Here is a 21,117-nt window from a genome sequence, read left to right as displayed (position 1 = left end):
GTTGGCGGGTGATCCTTGACGCTGCTCGTCGCGAAACGATTCCTGAACGAGGAACCCGGGTCCCACCAGCCCTCGAAGACAAACGAGCGCGCCGTTTAATCTTTTAACCAGAGGAACGAGACGCCCGCCGCGAGACGCGGCCGAACTAATCCAGCGCAATTGTTTTCGTCCATGTTGACTGCTTATCTGGCTTAACAGCCGACTAATTCCGCGATCTAACAAACTTCGAGCGCCCGACGCCTCTCCGCCACGGGTAGTTAACCTAACCGGTCTACCCCGCAGTTTTTCTCCCGGCCCACTCTCGAGGATGAACACCGGACATTAAGATACAAGCAGCGAACAACGGTAATCGCTTAAACGGCCGCGAGATCATACGTGTCTCCGGCGAGATAGGAAAATGGCGGCCGTTTAAGGGCGAATAAACGCGGTCTCGCGCGAGAAACCGTGGAACAATGTTTAAGCGGCGATCGTTCGTCATTGGCGCTGTTTCGTTGTTGTTAAGTTTATGAGCTAGAATGGATGATATTTGGCATTTAAGTGGTTCGTTCGTGACTGAGTTTCTGTGTTAATTGTTGCTTCTTCTTGGGCACACATTTGTTATAGTTGTTGTCACGTGGTAGCTGTAAATGTTTAGTACTTTCTTCGTTTGTAGCGAGAGTAATAATCATCGATTGTCATTTCGTTTGATATTGAGCGTAACGATAGAGAAGGGAAGAGGTCCCTTCACATGCAGGGGCTCTAACCTACCCCTGAACCGGCTTCCAGAGGTGGAACTTTTGCGCCTTACTGTACCACCTATTAGTAGGCAACCGTGTGTTACACGGTCGCCATCGGAGTTCAGGTAGCTCAGGTGCCGGGGGCGAAGTGAAAAAAGTCTGTAATTCGCGAATCGATGCTCGAGGCGCCCACGTTTCGCGATTATTTCCAGCGTTTAAATCGCAATGTCGCGTTGGTTAACGCGACTGGATGTTGTGGGACTATTCAGGATTGTTCGAAGGCGAAAATCGATAGTTTAATTTTAGCACAGATTCGGAGCAGGTTAAGTTCAGAACACAGAATTAACGGTTGCCCTCGCTGAAGAGTACTAGGTTGATATTATTCGCCTGATAATCGTGGAACACTGTTACGTGCAATTAATGTAACATCGTTTTTAACATCGAATTTGTCTGTTCAACGGAGACACCCGCTAATGATAGCTCAAAAATTGCGAAATTCGAGGAAAATACAATGCAAAGGAAGCAAGCGAAGTAAAAAGAGGCCAATATTTTCCATATTCGAGGGCGATCAGTGTGCGGCAAGAAGGAACCCGAGGAACTCCCTAAAGCGCGTGAATCTCACGCGAGAGGACCCGAAAAATCGGTGGAACTAAGCGGAAACGGTGAATTCGTCTGAATAGTTGGCGGAATGTCCGCAGTAAAGAGGGTAGATTCTCTCTCGTTCTCTCGTTTTCCCCGGGTTTTTTTCTCCCTTCTATCGTCGCTGGTGGCCACGCGCTGTTTTCCACGGGTCGTGACGGCGGATGCGGACGAAACGACGCCGGAAATGGGGTTGGGGTAGCGTTTGACATATTTTGTCCGGAAAACCGACAGATCAGGGACGAAGGCGGCACACGAGAAAGGGTTGGGGGTTGGCGGAGCGAGCACGGGGGCACCTCTGCTTCTGACGTGGAGATTAGTGTCCGCCATTGTGGTGACGTCACCATAGTTAACACGCATTCAAACGACCGTGGAGGCGGCTGGTGAAACTATTGACCAACGCCTCGCGAGCTCGCGTCGCTTCGTCTCCGTTCCACCCCGTACTTTTCTCGCGATCACCGCGAACAACTCGTCCCGACGGTTTCGAAGGGGGTAAAAACCGATGCTGGCTGGACGGTCGGAAACGAAGGGGATGATCTATCGTCGATTCTCGCGCTCTGCCCCAGTCTGCTATCCGGAACGTGGCAGAAGTCGGTACCGGTTGACAGATGAATGTGCGCCGGGGAACAATGGGGCCGACCAAAAATTAACGGCATTGTCTTAACTTCGAATTCGCATGGCGGCTGGTGTTTGCCAGCGCCAGTAGTCGATTACCGCGAAACAGGGAGGCGCGGCTGGGCGCGAGCGCATTCAGAGGACCGTCGAGGGCCACGCGGAGCTTTCGATTACAAGCAGCACCGACGACGACGACGACGACGGATTGTCCCCGGCGTGTTACCGTCGGATTTCGAACTTTATGACGTGTAATTTTGGCTTTGACGTCTTCGGGAGATGTACGACCCGTCGACGAGCGAAACGCCCGTTTACGCCCGCCCTTTGTTTACTGCGCTTTTTATTACGAGCCTCGTCCTAAGGTATGGAAAGAAATGGGGCGGATTCTTGGGGCGAATCACGTTTTCTGATAGTCACGTGGCAACCAGAGCGAAGTTCGATGTTAGAATCGGAACTAGAATTTCTAGAATTAGAATAGACTGGCTTTAAACGTCTTTCCTATGAATTTACCAATATCCTGCTATCGATTATTATAATCGAAAATTAAAATTGTACGTCTCCTCTACCTTGCTATTTTATGAAGCTGCGCTACAAAATGGAGGTATATGATCTCCTTGGTACCGCAACCGGATATACGGTGGTGTATTTCGAACGTAGGTGCAGTCAGGCTATTCTTACCTGTGCCCCGTCCGTCGATACCACCCCTGAACGTAAGATGGCGCCGATGTATTTGCGAAAAGACCGGCTCGCGGGTCCCTCGTCGAAGGTGTTGGTTCAAACGATCCGCTCGCGAGAAGAGAATCGTTGGAAAAGAAAAATTCCCGAATAATAGCTCGACTATCCGATCCCGAGCGGAGCAGAGGCGAGCGACGTTTCACGCGACGCGGCGGTTTCGCACACGCGAGCCTCGTTGCGAAACGTATTATGCAATAAACGTAATAAGCGGCCAATAGTAATGGCTCGAGACGAGTTAAACAATTTATGTAACGAGCTTTCTATAGCCGGCGGAGGTGTATCGGGATCTGCCGTGAGACGGATATTCTCTATCGTGACGATCGATCAATTAACGACGGGAACCGATTGTGTTTGTCGCGCATAAATTCGCTCCAATAATCGGGACGAACGGTCGTTCATCAAAACTGCAGGAACGACAATTAATTGCGACCGTTGATTAGTTTTTCTAAACCGTTCTTTTTTCTTTTCGACCAGCTGTTTGTTAAATCTGAAATCAATTTGTATCGTCTGTCGTGAAAAAGCTCAGAGCTCGTTTTAATTAATCAGCGATGCTTGCTAGGGGTTACGAATGGAAAAAGTGGAGGATTAGGTATGCCTAGAACAGAACCAGGAGGAATGTCGTACGACACAGGTTATTTAAAAACAATGTGGTTTATTTGAATCGCACAAGACATACACCGTATCTGCTATGTTTATAATTAACGGACCTCCTCGCGGAAAAGCTGGTCAAAGGGTGTGTCGCGTGCTTTGGCCAGACTTTGCCCGAGGACGCCTTGCTTTCTCGTATTGCCTTAAATGTCGATCCTCGGCGTTTCTTATAACTCTGTTATTTGTTCCTGTTTTTTTTTCTTTTTTTGTCTGCTTTTTTGTTTTTTCGTATTAAGTGTTCCAAAAAGTGCCAGGTCGAAACCCAGTCGTGCTGCGTCTAGAAACCGAGCCTCGGATTTTTTTTTTGTTTACCCTGGATCAGAAGATTTCTTGCTAAAAATCCAATTTCCCTGCTACCGACACATTTTTTTTTTTTGTTTCGCCACCACTATTCGCGTCCGTTCGCGTACATCCTGCGCGCGGCTCGTCCTCCGTCCTGTCGCTTACTATATTATAGGAAATACTTCGCTCTCTCTCTCACTCTCCTCTCACCTCTATTTACCATTATTTATTTAACTGTCTAGATACTTCAATTGCGCTATACTTCCGACGTTCCGCTCTTCGATTTGTTTTTTCCATTTTTTTTACTTTTCATATTTTCCTCTGGGAGATTATCTTTTACCATTTTACGTTGGTTTACCCTGTGTAGAAAACGTTCGAGATCGAACGGTGGGACGCGGCGAGGCAAGAAACACGAGCAACGAGAAATGGCACCCGATCGAGTGTCGATTCGTCGTCGATGTTCGCGAAACTCTCGCCTCCCCGTGCTCGTCCTCGTCGCGTCCTGCCAGTCGAATCGCCCGTCGCGAAATTTGCGTGTGTGATTGAGGTTTTCTCCTTCATTTTTTTTTTCCTTTTTTCGTTTTCTTTTTCGTTTGCTATGCTCGCTTCGTGAGGCAGGGAACTTGGTCCTATGTGGGATGAATTCGAATAAGAAAGACGAGAGAAACTTGCGGAACCGAAGCGCGGTTCCCTGTGGGTGTCTTTCAATTCGACGATCACGTTCACGCGGATTTTAACGCGGTTTCGAGTGCTCCCCGGCGAAGGATGAAAGAGCTCGTCGCCGTTGCTAATCGTTCCTCTGTTTCTCTTTTATTTCTCGCTACACTGCTTGGCCGCCGGCGGGACGGGCCTCGGATTCGCCGCGATGATAACGATGATAATGAAACGACTCGTACTCGTACGCATATTGAAAATGATTGATGCAATTAATTATACTGTGACGATTTATTTATTTTCTCACGTTCGAACGGCGACGGATCACGCTCGTCCGTCTCGTTTAAACGCCCGGCTCTCTCCACCTCCCTGTATTCGTCTCCGATGTCTCTTCCCTCGCGGCTTTCGCTTCTTTGCTACGGGCAGTGCCATATATTTACAATATATCGTATAAACGGAGCCTGGCATGTACGTATTTCAGAATCGATCTAACAAACGTTTCTTTTTTCCTTTAACTAGATAACGAGATTTTCATTTTTTTTTTTTTTGCATTTTTGCCTTTTACCTAGGGCCGTACACGTCTAACACCGAGACAACTATCTTGATATGAGTTTCCATTTTTCTCCTTTATCCCTTTATTACTCACTCATACACACACTACGTACCGCGGGGGTACGTACGCGGAGAAAAACTTGTGAGATTTCTCTGTCCTCGTTCTTCCTCTCTTCTAAACGGAACCACGCACGCGAAAAATCGTGAAACGCTCGTACACGCGCACGCACACACACTCACACACTCGGGGATACGCACGATCTGTCACACCAGTTATACTCTTTAACTTATTGCCTAGATCATTTATTTATTTATTTAATTTTTTTTTTTATTTAGGAACAGTCCCCTTCGAAAAACGTTTATAACGAGGCGTTTGCGGGAAAACGAAAGAAGGAAAGGGGGAATAAAGGGCGTGGTGGAGAAACTATGTACACCGTTTAATGGAACGCAGATAAAAGGGGAAAATAAGGGAAAATTTCGACGTCGTTTCAGTGGCGTCGTTCGCGCGAATACAATATTGTACCTCAGTCTTCGGCTTTTTCCAACGAAAGAACGGAGAAGGAAAAAAAAAAGGATCAATCAACCAACCGTCGTTCGAGCGCGCCTCGCGGCGGACGCGACGATTTTCGCAGGATCAACGATCGCTGCCTCGATCCTGCGAAAGCCGCGCGCGATCCTGCCAGCCTCGACGACAATAAATATAACCAACGAACAAACGCGCTATAATAATCGCGAGTTTCGCCACCGCGAGAATGGCCCCCGGAGATTTTTCCAACGAGCCTCGACACGCGAACACCAGCTAACCACAAAAAATTCTGAATTCGTCCAAGCTCTGCTCTTACTTCTTTCGTTTTCATCCAATTTTTACATTCACCCGAGTGTAGCTGCCTTTGTATCCACTGGCGTCGCCGATGCGAACGCTTGACACGACGATCCAACAGGAAACGATGGCAGCAGACACAGACATTTTTAACTAGACGCTTTGGTAGAGTCCTCGCGTATTTTTCTGGTTAGCTGTTGGGCTGTTAATTTTGCTTTCATCTTGCTCAATTAAATTCCAGTAACTTCTTGCGAGTCTTGCGAAAAACAACGGAGGTTTTCATCGATGGAGAAATGTCCGGGGGACACCTCGAGGGGCGACGATAATGGTATAGCGCCGATAAACCTAAACAACTTTGGCATTTTCTTAACCATTTAAAAACATCTTCTCGATAATAATTTAATAATAGCGGGATAAAATAATGAAGACGGCGCTTACAGTCGCTGCAACCGCGTTAATAATAGTGGCAATGAATAATAATAATAATAATAATAGTAATAATAATAAAGGTCAATAATGATAATAATGACAATAATAATATTAATAATAATAAGCAATAATAGAACTGATATAATAATAATAGGTAATAATAGGTACATAATAGATAATAATGACAATAAAAGTACTATGATACATTTTACATAGGATCGAGAGGCTAGATGCTTATGATCTAGAAATAAACGCAGCCCGCGTTTCCGGCTTCCGCTGTACACCATTTTCGACTCGTACAATTCTAAGCATCGATACGTAACGATTTTCTGGATTCGTTCAGGGGATTGGGGGGGCGGAGGGGTGTGTGAGGTTTCGAGTATCGATGTTTCGCGCTTATATACACACAGACAATATCGTCGAAGTCGCTTACATGATTCCTTTCCTCGGGAAACGAACGATTCGTCACTCTTTTTTGCCCACTTTCGCCTATATCTCTTCTCTTGGAGAAAAAAAGTAAGAAACGAAAAGAAAATGAAGAGAAAAAGGGACGCCAAGCATCGATCGACGCTAGTTCCTCGCGCACGGCGACCATCGTTCCAATGTACAAAAAGATTTTTCCCATCCCCCCTCGATATTTTCTCCCGTTCTACTTCTCGCGTCCCGAATTTGAACCCCTAACGTCATACATACAGAGTGTGGTTTGCAGGTATTCCATACCGTGTAACGCAACGTGCGCGCGTACACGCGCAAGGAGTGGTTTCCTCCATCGCACGCGTACGCGCGTACGTCGCGTCGCATACGGTATGCATGATATCTCTATCGTTATTAAATAAATAATCTTCAAATGCGATAATAAAGTCACTATGTTCATTATCCTATGTATAATATTTATATTCTGTATAATTCTCCTCTGTATTTCGCAATTTATATTTATATTCTCATATATATATATTTATACTCTTTATATGTATATATATATATATGTATATTCATATTTATAGTGTCTTTATTTATAACTATTTATAGGGATATACTTTTTTTTTTTTTTAAATAGCTGTGCTGAGACTCGCAAAGTGGTAACCATTCGTTCTAGTTGAATTTAAAATCGCCTGAGCGGATCACCGCTCCGTTCTCCCCAACTTCGTCCGCGTTCGCCATCCTCGGTTCCGGTCCGAGGTCGTCCCTCGTCGTATGAGGACCGCGCGTCGCGTGGCTCTCGTTCAGCCCCGAACGGCGCGCTTCTCTCGTTTCTGGGACCGTTTCCAGGTCTTCCCGATCGACTGGTTGCTCGTTCACCGACCTACCGCCTCTCCCGATCCCAAGAGGCGACCCTTAAACATTTTTAATTCCTCCTCGCTGGTCGTGTTCAGGCCAGTCGCCGCACGGACCGTTGGTCCACGGTCGGAATGATCGCGCCTATCGTCTGCTCTGTCCTCTGCGTCTCTCCCGAGGAAGAAGATCCCCTGTTCAGTACACCGGGTAGGGCGGCCTGTGCGGCCACAGTGGCGGGATCGGCGGTAGGCTTCCGTTCCAAGATCAAGTGTCCTTGGTGCTGAGCGAGGAGTCCTCGTCCTGACTGCCTGGGTAGGGCATACCCAGTTTTGGCCCCTGCTGGACCACCACCACGCACTTCCGCATGTGCTTCTCGAGCGTGCTCGGCACTGAGAACGGCATCTCGCAGAAACGGCACTTGTACGTGTCCTTGCCGTGTCGACCGTGAGTCTTCATGTGCCTGGTCAGCTTCGAGCTCTGGGCGCACGCGTACGAGCACAGCTCGCACTTGTACGGTTTCTCGCCGGTGTGCGACCGCCTGTGCACCGTCAGGTTCGAACAGTTCTTGAACACCTTCCCGCAATACTCGCACGTGTCGTTCCTGCCGCTACGCTCTTTCTTTAGAAGCGGGCTGGGCAGGCCTTGGAGCGCCAGGCTCGAGGTGGTGGCCTTGGTAGCCTTGCGGAATTCGTTGTTCTCCAGATAGTGGGGGCTTGGCAGCCAGAGCCCTCCGAAGTCCGGCCCCGTCGACCTGGGAAAACCCTGACCGGAGAATATGTTGGGCGTGGTCGAGGAATTGAAGTTCGTGGGCGACAACGCGCTGTCTTTCTCTTTGTTGTTGTTCAGGGTGTTGGTCAGATTCGACGGGGACTCGGTCTTGATGAATCCGCCTCGGTGGTTCTCTTGCAGAGCCTGCCTGTAAGCCTCCGAGTACTGCGCTATGTTGCTCAGTCCGAACTTCTCCATCAGATCGCCGACCAGGCTCGCTGGTTTCTGTTCGATTCGTCCCCCGCTCTCTTCCCCGCTTTGGCCTTGCGTGGTGCTCAAATCCTCGGGCGTGTTCTCCTCCGTGTCCTCCCTGTCCGCTTTCTGCTCGTTGTCCTCAGCCTCGTCAAGATCCATGTTCTCGTCGCAGCTGGAACCATCGTCTGGCACCGTCTCGACGCTACCCTGAGGACTAGCCGCGTTCAGGTTCTCCTGGTGCTCTTTCCTCATATGCTTCCTCAGCTCCGCGAAACTGGGCACCTCCATCTCGCACACCTCGCACCTGGTCGGCGTCGTTTGTCCGTCCTGCGTGCCGTCCTGTTGGTACTGCCTCTCCTTGTCCCGATGACTCCTCCGATGCACTATCAGATTCGACTGGAATCGGAACTTCTTGTCGCACACCTCGCACGAGTAGATCGTCTCTGACGCGGAGTCAGTGATGATAGGCGTCGAGCCCACTGTGGGGCTGGTCTTCTCGCTGTCCGTCGAATTGTTATTGTTATGATGGACAACTGGACTCTGACTGTAGCAGGGTGGCGAGTTCTCCTTCTGATGGTTAGTGTGCGTCAAGATGGTGGTGTTGTTCGACGCTGGGCTCGGTGGTTCCACCGGCTGGCTGTGATTCTGGGGCGGTGGTTGTTGCTGTTGTTGTTGCTGTTGCTGCTGCTGGACGGTGGCAGGCACCGGAACCGGTGGTACCGGGGCGGGTGGGTTCGAGTTCGTCGTTGAGTTACCGCTATTAGGTGGAGCCGCGCCTAAGGACGGATTAGCGAGGCTCCTTAGGCGCGCCGAGTAAAAATCCAGATTGGCCTCGAGGGGTGGTGGGTGCGCTTGGCCGGCTAGGCCGCGGCCGTGCGACAGCTCGGCCAGGTTCGCCAGGTTCCGCGCGTTGTTCAACGAGTCCAACGAGCTACGTACCAGCGGATCGCCGAGGTTCAACCCGTCCATGCCTCGCAGAGGGTCCCCACCGAGGTTCTGAAGGTTCCTGGTGGCCGTCTGCAGCTCCTGGAGGCCTCTGTACCCAGCCAGCGGGTTCAGCGCGAGGAAGTCCGGCCTGAACATGGGCGGGAAGCTTCGTTCGAGGTGTTGAGGTAGCCTGAGGAAACTGTGGAGCGGGTCGCTGACCAGGGAGGCGGACGATTGCAACTGCTGTCGTCCGCCGCTGCTGCCGCTCGAATTGGTACCGCCGGACGAGTTGGCCGCGGACGAGCTTCCGGTGGATTTACCGCTCAGATTGAGATGATTGGGCGGGCTTAGATGGTGCGTGTGGGTCGGCGTCGGCGTTGGCGGACTTGGCGCGGGCGTGTTCGACGACGAGTTCGTCGAGGACGAGGGCGAGGTGTAGAGGCGGGCGCCGTGGACGCTTTGCACGTGCTGCAGCAGCTCCCAGGCGGAGGATAGTCTTCTGGAGCACTGCGAGCACTGCAGCCATCGAGGTTCTGGAACAGACGAATGCGGACACGTTCGGTTAGGCACATTTATTTTATACAGTCGCAGCTGATAGGCGATGTGGGATAAGTCTTCTCTCGCGAAACAGCCTCGAGATGTCTTATTCGTAATAATAGAAGAGGGAGGAGACCTTTGTGGCTACCCCCTGGACAACTCCGCCGCGGACGATTAAGCGCGCGATAAGTCGAGACCGTGTCAAACAGTCCAGAAGATTACCGTGAATTTCGATGATATACGAGGACGCGGCTAAAAGTCTCATCGATACACAGGGGACAACGCGGAAAGTACAACCAGGAACATGTGTGTCTAACGTGTGTTCTACCCACGTAGACACGGGGAAACGGCCGGACTATCAATTTCCCCGGCGCGCGCCCTTAATTTCCCGTGGTCGGGATAGAAAACCGGGTCCGTCGATTGAATCCGGAATTCAAACGGCGCGGCTGTGTCAAATTGCGGCCACGCGGGGGCTTAAAAATAATATCCCCGAGAACGATGTTCGACGGCCAGGGCGGGGTGGTTGAAAAGGCTGGCTCGAGGCGAACAAGGGATACGGTTCAGCGTCGTGGCAACGATGAAACTGACCCTTAACGACTTCTCGACCCACCCTCCACTACCGTAGACGATCGCGGGAGGGACGGGTTTTGAATTTCAATGTTTTTAATCCGGAATATCAGATTTTCGGCCATTTTTCACGCTCCGTGGAAGCCACCCCTGCGCGACGCTGGGGTGTCCGTGGGATTTTATTAATTCGAGACCACCCTCCGTGATCGGCCGCGGAAGGCCAGAAGGAATAGGAGAAAGATGGAAAGGAAGTGGAACAGACTGTCGCGGCTCCCTTGTTTCGCGCCGCGGAAACGCCATCGGGATTGGACTCGAAGGAGCGTATTTGGGAACTCTGCGAGTCCGGATGTCGGGGGGCCCGGTGGTGGCTTAAATTTACGTCTCGAGTGGAATGCGGTGGGAAGATGTGTCTCCGTGCTGCTCGTTTCGGTAGACGAATCTTTCCGTTGCGTCCACTTTCGCGGGGAAACAAAGTCGAGGCCCGTCCATTCTTCATCTCGCTTTGATCCATCACGACTTGTTTTTTTCTATTTTCTCTAAGTCGAGGGCCGCGATTGTAGCCCCGAAGTCGGCGCGTTTCGCAACTTCGATTCGCCGTTGCGCTGTCGAACGAGAACTTGGAAGCTCGTGGAAAAAGTTTCGGACAAAACGGAAAGTTTTCGGTCAAATCGGGCGTGAGATGAGAAAGGCAGGGGGCGGGTTAGCAGGAGATTAAAAAGTTCGAGATCGTTTCCCATATTATCCCGTTTTAGTCTGATTTAGCAACGGGAAGGAGAGTCGGCCGTAGACAAAGGATCTCGGAAAAATAAAAGCAGCCCTAATTAAATGGCTGTTCGAGATAGGGGGAAGATCTTTGTCGTCGAAGGAACTCCGGGTGAGTCTTAAAGCCGAACCTCCGCTAAATAAGACCTTACATTTTACTTAACTTTCTTAAACGCTCCTCTCCAACGTCGAAATTAAGTCATTTGTTACGAACGGACTATCCTTGTCGATCGCTCGCCCATTTTACGAATTTCCTAAAAATCTTGTGGCAACAACGAAACCCTTAAGTAGAGGGTTGAACCAGACGTTTACCAGAAACGGTTTTTGTTTCTTATTAACTTTAAGTAACGTTACCATTAACTCTTTGAGAGAACCCTTTTCCTGTTCGAAACTCAGGAATGTGTACAGAAATTACTTTTGCAGTCAAGATAAGGACCGAATCAGTGACTATTTTAATCGTAATTTTATGAAACTCAGGTATTATAATACACTCGCAACGTGTGGCAGACGCTTGAAATTATCCGTCATTTATGTGGAAGCATTTAAAAAGTTGACGGTGTCCCATTATCACTGAAATTGGCGAGGCGACACGGTATTAGCTGGGTGGCTGGAAACCGCATAAAACGCGCAGCAGCGAAGGTATCACCGATGTCCAATAAATGAATCACGCGTCGCGCGGATGCCAGCGACAATGGGACGCGTAAACAATGAATCCTAAATTAAATTAGAAACAACTCGAGAGGGACGTCAGCTTCATAAGCGATAGGATACACCGCGCGACAATACACAATGGAACACATATCGCCGCGTGTAACAAGGTGCTAAGTAGAATAACGAGACTGTCGGTGGGCGACAGATTTTTCTTCCCCGCCTAGCTGACCTTTCACCACGATTACGCTTGCGTTTACGCGCCGCGGCGAGAGGAACGCTCGCGGAATGAAGGAGGGAAATTCCTTGATCCTTCGCGGATAACCTCGTTCCGCGTGCAGAACGATACGTCGGCTTGAAATATGCTCGCGCTGATTTCTATTATACTCGAGGGGATGAAAAGTGGTGAAAAATATTTCGCTCATCCCTGTCGTACGGAATAAACTGTTTCTCGATTGGAAAATTTTGGAGAGACATCGAAACTTGTAGCGTAACGATATCATGTTCAATGGCGAAACATTAAGACTTAATACCAAGGTATAGTTGGAACAGAAAAATAAACAATAATGTAATAAAAATAAGCACGTCTCGACTCGAGCTGCGAGTAAAGGATTCATAAACGTACCGCGGAAAAATGTTTCATATTTAATCGTCAGCGTCAACCACCAGACACCCCGAGATATCGAAGCATTAAATTGTTATCGAATAAAAATGTCCATTTATTTTAAGCGTCGGTGGTGCAATATTAAAAATCGAATTAAAATTAGTTCACGTTGCTAAAGAAAAACGGTTGAACAAAGGATCTACGCGACTCACGGGTCGTTTTAAGAAGACAGGACGGAAAACCACTGAATTTCCAGCGAGTCATCGATTCGAGGAGCCGCCTCGAGTACGAATTCGACCGTGGCGCCGAAAAAGAATTAGAAAGCGAGGGAAAGGCCGAGTCACGGTACAAATGAGGGGTCATCGAGTGGCAAACCGTGAAAATTTGGCATATTGTTTCACGCGACGGCCCTCGAGAGCCGCCTTTGTTCGGCCGGAAGTCGAGAAATATTGGCGGGGCTCCCTCGAGCCACGGAAGAAGGGGACGTCGCGAGAGATAAGCAAGTGCTCGAGCACAATAAAGGTGTATCGATTCGCGGGCGAAACGCTTTTCATATGCAAACGTCGCGGCCGGCCATCCGTTAGGATTATTTCTTTAGATTTTCACGATTTTCCCACTCCACGCGGGAGAGACGCCGTTCGCCCTTGCGGGAAGATGCGACCCCGATAGCGTCGCGGCGTCGATCATGATTTATAGAGTTCCGCTCGCGCATCGAATGGCGTTCGACGAAAAACGAACGAGGCTACGGGAATCATTGTCGAAATTTATATTTTAAAATTGCTTCTGCTGTACGAGATTTAATACCGACAAATTCGTACGTTCGCGAACACTATCGAAGAAAGTTTTCACCCCCTAAAACTACCTAGGGTATATCTTCTATTTCATAATCTTAATTAATGTAAGAAATTTAACTTCCAAAATACTGAAGAATGCGCGATCGAATGTTCGTAAAGGAATTTTTTGGCTCGTTCAGGATGCTCGATATCTGGCTCGACGACAATAGCTGAATTCGACAGGGGTATCACAGGATCAAACGAACTGTACGGCCTGGCCGTAGACGAATCGCGGTCCTCCGGTGCTCGCGATAGTGACCGGGCGATTTTCCTCAGAAATTGCCCGAGAAATTGGCCCACGTGACGTTTACGGGCAAATCGTTCGGAATGCCATTGTTTAACGACGAGCCAGGCCCTGGTCATCCTACGAATACTTCCTTTCAACCCTTTCACGGAAGATTTCACACGAGACCTTGCCACCCTCTATCCGAGGGGGGTAGTTTCCGCAAAATAATTTTCCAAATGCGCCTATTTCGACGCACGTTTCATAGACGCACCTTCTTCTCGGCTTCTTTTATTTTTAAGCAAGATTTTTCCCATGGAGGACGGTTCTTAATTATTCAAATAATCAAATAACCGTAAAAATAGACAGATTTTACGTCCCAGAAGCTATTGGACTTCTCACATCTCGCGAGATTGTCAGGGATCAATCCTTTCACCGAATCGGAACCCGATTCTGCCTCGATGCGGAGAGATCAGCTCGCTCGGATGTGCACGCTTAGCCGGACATTTCCAGACCCTCCAGGCGCATTAATAACAAATCTGATTATCGAGCGACAACTATTTCGAGGATTTATTCATTATGAACCGTTAATTGCGGCGGTTATCGATCGTCCAACGGCGATTGTCCCCGGCGGCGGGCTGAAAATTTATTAAAACCGGCACCGTTTCGCGCCGGTGAAATCTTTCCGCTTTTCAACCGGCGCGCATCTGCCTGGACGTGACCGTGGCGCGCGCGCACACGCGTGCACGCGTCTGCACGTATACGCGACAAAGGCCTTTAATCCCGGATGGCGTGTGACAATATTAAAATATCGATTGGCCAACGTATGCGGCGTATGCACTTTGTCCTACGTACAAGGGTTGCACTTAAAAGGGACTGCGCGTCCTATCCAGGTAGATAGATTGTGGGCGATTTTAATCAGGGATCAGATTATGCACATTCGACGGAGAGTGACCGATTCAACCCGCTCTAAACAAATCTACTGGACAATCTCGCTTTTATTCTTTTATCGACGAGCAGAACGTACGTTTTTTTACATGGTACAATACACAGTAGGTAGCATTGTCGATTAATTAACAAAAACTGAAACTACCAACGACGAACGAGTGTAAGCAATCATCGAAACTGCATTGCCAGAGGGTGCAACAAATTTCAAACGCAAGCTTCCTTATCGAAACATCGAATGTTAACACTGTAACACTTTGCACGGTAAATTCCTCATAAATAGCAAGCATATGTCTCTAAAAATAAACGCCTCGCACACGGTCGCGATTTTTGCACCGCATTCCCCGTGGTCACCCTTGTTCGCCTGTCCAACCGCAAACGTCGCTCGAGGACCACGGCGCCCATTAACCGAACCGTCTCGCGTGCGAACCGAAAGAAGAGAACCACCAGGCGAGTGTACCAGCCTGTTCTTCTGCTTGGAGCAACAACATTTCTGAAGCTTCACGCGTGCCAAAAATATTGCTCTTTTCCCACCCGCTGTTTCGCGGATGCTTCGCGCCTTATTGCGTTCAAGTCTGGTCCCGACTTCGTCCCGCGCCCGTTCAACAAGGAAACGCTCGAGAAGAGGAGAGGACGCGTTTCTCTTGGCACTCGCGGAACGCTTCGCGGGGTTGGCATATTGAAACGTCGCTGGTTTCTTGCCCGCCTCCGGTTGACACTTTAATTGTCCTCGTTGCTCTTCCATCGGCAAGAAGAAGACAAATGAAGTCGCGTGTCCTCGCTCAAGAAAATTAAAAGAGAAGTTACGACGCCCGCCTGAGATGGGGTTGAAAAATGAAACTTGTCTTTGCGTCGTTCCACCAGTGCTTGGGGAATTGTAATTGGAAAACGCATTCTTGGGACGATATACAAAGGCACACGCTAAAGAAGAAACTGTTTCTCTTTTACCGTAAGCAGAGTTGAAGGAGTATTTCTTGTTGAAAGTTTCAAAGAGAGAAATAACGAACAACGAATACAAGGAATATTTTCGAAGAGAAAACGAGCACCTGCAATTGGTCGAGAGCAGAAAAGCTCGCGTGGTGGAAAAAAATGTCGCCAGGAAGAACGAAGGGCGTAAGAAACGGCGACTGTCTCGCGTATTGGCACCGCCGGCCGCTCCACTGTATCACTTTTATGTCGTCCTCGTTGACTTCCTTCCTCGCGGGGCGAGGAGGACGCGTACGGGGCTGCAGGAGCTCGAAACCCTGAGATACAACCAATTCGCAAGCAATTCTCGCGGCGCCTCGGGCGGTCGACGAAGACGAGAGGTGGCTGGGCACGAGGGTGACGGGGTTGCTAGAAAAAAGTGGGAAAAAGGAGGCGAGGGAAGGTTCAGGAAGGGATCGCGTGGCATAAAGAATCACGGTGGAAAACGGTCGGCCGCGAAAGGAGAATTAATATTCCGGACAAACGTGACAGATAGATCAAATCTGCATCTCACGGGGAACGCTGGTGTCAATTTCGACGGATTATCGCTTCTTGTCTGGGCTCCACCGCTTTCGCCCCTTTCGCAGGCCTCCGTTTTTCCCTCTAACGTCACTCTCGATCTTCTCTCGTCCCTGTCCTTTATACAGCCACGATGGAACGGTTTACGACTCACTTATACGAGGACGCGTTTACGTTTCTACGTATCGCGTCGCTATTAGCTTCGCGAGAGGGACGAAAGTCGTTTCAGACGACGTATCGAAAGTTTCAGATTGAGCTCGATTTTGACCGGATCAATTTGATAAGTAACGCGAGAGGTCCAAGTACAGAATGGTTCCGTTGGATGCTTCCAATGCTCGCAGTCTACCATGTTGTCGCTTGTATACCGATGTACTGAATTTCATGGCTCTACCCGTGATTGTGTAAGTAGATCAGACTACGCAAAGAGATCGCAGCCAGACAAGCTGTACAAATATGCACTTGGACCGCGAACGCTCCAATCTACCCTCGTAAATGAGAAGTTCAAGCCTATGCGTTTCTGTGCATCCAAGTTTCTGCAGTTAAAACTTGACGTTGTTCCATGCTCCCCGTCAATAATTACATTTTCGAATATTAAAAAATCCATTGATTAAAAGCTCTCAGAGCAAATCGAATCACACCCTCGTCGAAGTCGAAACACAAAACCACAGGATCGCGATCCTGATCCCAGAAGAAAGGCAGATGGCAGATTCGCGAAGGAGCGAAAGTGGCGTCCGTAAAGTCGAATAAAAGGGCGGATCGTCGATCTCGTTTCCGCTCCGTGGTGCGTGTCGATCGTCTCGAATCCGCGGCTGCCTTACCTGGCCAACGTGCGACGACACTGGAACAGATACAACCCGATCCCAGCCAACGGTGGGCATAGTTACCAACCCCGTTGGTGGTTCGCGTGCGTGCTCGTGGCAGCGGCGGCTCGTGCGCACCACGTGGCCAAACAATGGGACGATTCTAATTGGGCCTTTGGACGTGGCCGGTCGATGACAAAAAAGCGAGAGCGGGACAAAAAAGGCGACGAAAGGGGCTTATCCGTGGAACAAGCCAGACTGGCGAACTGCCGCATCGGGGGATGAGCACCAGCGAGCTTTCTCTCTCTCTCTCTCTCTCTCTCTCTCTCTCTCTCTCTCTCTCTCTCTCTCGCCTCGTACCCCCGTAGATGGGGTTAACTCTCCTCGAACGGCTACCGGAAAGGGGGCTCGCCTCCAACGAGTTTCACGGACCGTGATGAAATTTTAAAGAGACACCGGTACGCTCCAGCTACGGTGGGTCAACAGGCTGTTGCGTAATTATGATCGTTTGCATTAATCACTCGGCCACCGCGTATTCTGCGGTTCCGATCGCCGCCACGGATCGACTCGAGCGTGAAAAAGCTTCGAGCTTTACGAGGCGCGCAAGGGGTTCGACAAACGTATTAATTTAAGCAAACTTGGAGGGATTTCTTTTTTATATTTAACGATTCTCTCGCGTGCTCCTCGCGCGGTTACTTGCGTTCTCGAAGAATAATTAATGTTTCAGAAACGCGTATGAGGGTAATTCGCTATTCGACTGCGTTTACGAGAGCTGGTGGAATTATCAGTGGAATCTGAGCATGGGGGAAAGAATCAGATGCAATTCAATGCCTTGTACTGTTGAATAGTAAATAGTCGTTACATCCTAGGGGTAATTAATAACGTTTTGCTGTTTCACGAGTGCGTGCACGAGCGTGTGTTGAAAAAATTCCTCGAACAGGTACTGGATAATTGTATCAGTGGGGTGAAAAATTCTCAGCGTAGCTGGTAATTGTTTTTCTTCTTCGTAGGTGCTGAATCGTAGGGGTAAATACATTAGCGATAATTGGCCTAACTGTTCGCGGAATAATTATTAAGTAGAGATTCCGTCTGGCTGTTTCTTGCGAGCGAGACTTATCGTATCGAGTGAAAAACGAGTAAAAGTTCGTTCGATCGGCAATAAAATGGACGACGCGGGACATTGTTGTAATCGCGGCCTTCGAGCAGGGCGCAATTAAGACCGAGCGATTCTTAAGGAACGCCGGATCATTCTAATGGACGTGATAATATTTACGAAGGCGAGAACGCGGGTAATTGTAAGAAAGGGAAGAGAGAGAGGCGCGGCCAGTGATTCTCATCGAGGATCGCACGGCTCTCCTCGTCTGTCGTCCGTCGCCCTTCTTTCTCGCTTTTTCCCGCGCGATGCAAAACAGGCGTCCGCGTCAATTTGCACAGGTAAGCACCGCGTTAAGAATCTCAAAGGCCGTGCTTTCACTTCATCAAGGGCGTCGGGCCGCATGAATTTCGTTCGAGGCCGTCGCCGCGTCTTTGAAGTTAATCGGAGTAAACCGCCGCGATCCTGGTGCCGATCCGTCCGCGAGTGGGTGCGAAATTAAAGCCATCCCTTTCATATTATCGCCGCGCTGGGTCCTCGACCGCGTACATTTTTCATGTCAGAGGCTACGGGCGCGGCTGCCCGTTGTATCTCGCGTTCAAACTTCAATGCGATCGCGCAGCTCGTCTCAAATATATATTTCCCCATAAAAGTAATAAAAAAGAAAAAACAAATAAACGTCACTTTTCTAAATACTATAATAAGATCAGTAGCTTTCTTGGAACGAGAGAAAATTTCAAACGCTACCCCTTCTAATTTTCAGACACTCAGACTCTCGTGCGAACACTTGGCGAACTGGTCGGAGTAGTAGACGCGAAAATAAAATTAATTACGCGACTTTCCATCGCGTGGACAACGATCGAAAACCAGCAGGGACATTCGCGCGTTAAACCTTTCGACAATGCGGTCTCCGATAAAAAAGGGTCACGGGAGGGTCGGGAGAGCGGGGGGAGGTGCGTTGGGGGTGCAGGCGATACTATGGGGGCAGGTTCACCCCAATCCCCGAGCGGGCTCTTTAAATTCAAAAATCGAATCTACCGCGGCATTGTCCGTGCTCGTTGAACCACGATCGACATCACATGGCAGCCCGTAACTGTACTTTAAAACTCCCTTTTTCTCTTTATTTCTCGCCCCCTCGACCGGCGAATCCGAAACCAAAAATTTCGCCGCGCAGATGACGGATCGACCGTTCGACGGTTGACAGCGGGCTGTCGGCTCGATTTTGGAAGGCTGCGACCGTTGCGAACGCGCGCCTCCAGTTATAAAATGTGTCCGTAATTTTAACTAACAATCGACGAGTGACGGAGCGATGGATCGCGACGATAATACAGTCAGTGAAATAAAATGACACAATTTTTTTAGTCGTCGAACCAACAAGCATCTAATAGTCGCAATTTTATTCCGCGCGCAATCGACAATTCGAATTAATGGAATTGTTTGCCCGTTAAATAGGAAATCGTATTATCTCGTTGAGTTAATTATACTATTAATTAGAACTCGCGATTGTTTGTTGTCCGCGTGGCCCATTGAAAGTGCTGGTTTGAAAGCTGCGCCGAGTATGAAAGTTGCGGCGAGCATTTGTTGCCGGAACACGCTCGTTTTATTTATAGAAGCTACCTTGACTCGACAGACCCAGCGTAGAACTCAAAGCGGGATATGTCAAAACATCAAGTGGCATCCTTTGGTAACACGTGAATCGGCGAGTCGCGTTCCGGTCTGCTCGATATCGCGAGCCGACGTCAGCTCGCGTCAGAAGTACCACCGGTGGTTTCGATTGTGACGTCGAAACGAAGTGTCGCGGAGCGTTTTCACGAAATTTGTAGACTCAAGTGACCAATTAAACATTCATTTCCACGCACGTATATCCAAACTACAAACTATCTCACACAAATCACAATTCCTCCGAATAGAACAAAAGATAAGTAGAAAATAGGTGCGATAGATCCTCGACTCACGAAGCTACCGTTTCATCCCCTCGAAATTCGAACAATTCGTTACTCGTTACTCTTTCAAACGCACGATGACCAAAGAATACTCTCACGATTGATCGCAAAATTGCTCGCAAGCAAATTAAAAAGTTATAAATGCGGTGGTGTACTCACCGGAATTGACCGTGTTCGTGTCCGCGTCGACGGACTCGGTCTTGGGTTTCTTGGGCAGGTCCTCCTTGTCTTCGTCGGAGGCCTCCGTCCGCCTTTTGGGTGTCGAGCTGGCGCTGGCTTTCAGCTCGATCGGGCTACCAGCGTCCGGACCAGAGCCTTGCGGCGTCGGCGGACTCTCGAGCCTGCCGCCGCCCCTCTTGTTGATGGGCGCGGATATGCTGGGTACCGAGTTCAGCTTCGAGTCCTGGTCGACGGCCTTCAGGGCGAGCGCGTCCTCCGGATCGGAGTCTTCCGGCGCCGCGGTCGCTGGCGGGCTGTGGCAGCCCTGCAGCGTGCTGCGACAGTGGTTCACCTTGTGCTCGATGAAACGCACGATCTCGCCAAGGGGGTAGGACACCCTGCAGCCCCCGCATTGGACGGTGTCTGGGGATGTGGTGCCTTGCGAGGTTTCCGCTGCAAGTTCGAAAAACGTTGCTTCTTTAGATTCCCTGCCACGGCCCTCGAGAGAAGTTTCACGGTCGAACCGCGTTTTCAATTCTTGCGCAACCCCTACCTTGAACCAAGGTTCCAGTAAACTCAAAGGAATTTTGTATGGATAAATCGATACGAATTGGATTGGTTAAGTTATTCAAGGTTGATGTTTTTAAGTGTACTTTGCATAATATATGGAAAAAGTAAACTGTGCGTGATTTTTTAACCACGAAGAATTTATAGATAATGTAAACCATGAATTTGGTAGGAATATATTGTTACTTTCACATGTTCGGTGGTTTACGTTATGTTACACGTCGCTGTAGGTTGATTCCCCTATGTTCTTTTACCGTCACTTAAACTAGCTCGAAGTGTCCAGTTCTAGGCGTCGCGCAAAGAGGAGGTCGCACATATGTTCCTATGAAACTAAACAGAAGACCCTCTTAAGAATTCGCCCAAACCTGCAGACACTTTAGATAAAAGGACACTCGAGGTCCTTTCTCTCGAACCTGCGTCCTAGACCACCCAAGGAATTTCCCGCGATGTTTTATTCCGTAGCGTTAACCCACCACCCCCTAAAGAGAAAAATTACAGTTCGTCCGCCTCGTTCCGGTTTGCTTGAAAATTTAAACACCGATCCCCGCGCGCACTCGTCGTCGCGCGATACTCTCGTTCAGTTTTAGAAACGGAACTCCGTACCAGCGATTTATCGATTCCCAATGAAATTTTCGCGTTTCGTGCCTCGAGCAATAATTGAAATCGTGGAATTGCCAACTTCCCTTTTAAATCGCTTGC

General features: G+C 49.3%; 1 protein-coding gene across 2 annotated transcripts in view; it reads right to left on the bottom strand.

Annotated features, from left to right (window-relative positions):
• Positions 1–7,471: 7,471 nt before the first annotated feature.
• Positions 7,472–21,117, bottom strand: part of Cph (BCL11 transcription factor chronophage) — a 32,024-nt gene continuing 18,378 nt past the window's right edge. For both annotated transcript variants that reach the window (XM_076896766.1, XM_076896765.1), the window contains exons 2-3: positions 19,852–20,304; positions 7,472–9,785 (exon numbers count right to left, since the gene is read on the bottom strand). In XM_076896766.1, the coding sequence (XP_076752881.1) occupies positions 7,627–9,785; positions 19,852–20,304 (2,612 nt within the window). In that variant the 3' untranslated portion in view covers positions 7,472–7,626. The remainder of the gene's footprint in view (positions 9,786–19,851; positions 20,305–21,117) is intronic.

Source organism: Xylocopa sonorina, chromosome 6 (genome assembly GCF_050948175.1).
Source record: "Xylocopa sonorina isolate GNS202 chromosome 6, iyXylSono1_principal, whole genome shotgun sequence".
Taxonomy (NCBI): domain Eukaryota; kingdom Metazoa; phylum Arthropoda; class Insecta; order Hymenoptera; family Apidae; genus Xylocopa; species Xylocopa sonorina.
This window is presented reverse-complemented; position numbering and strand designations above follow the sequence as displayed.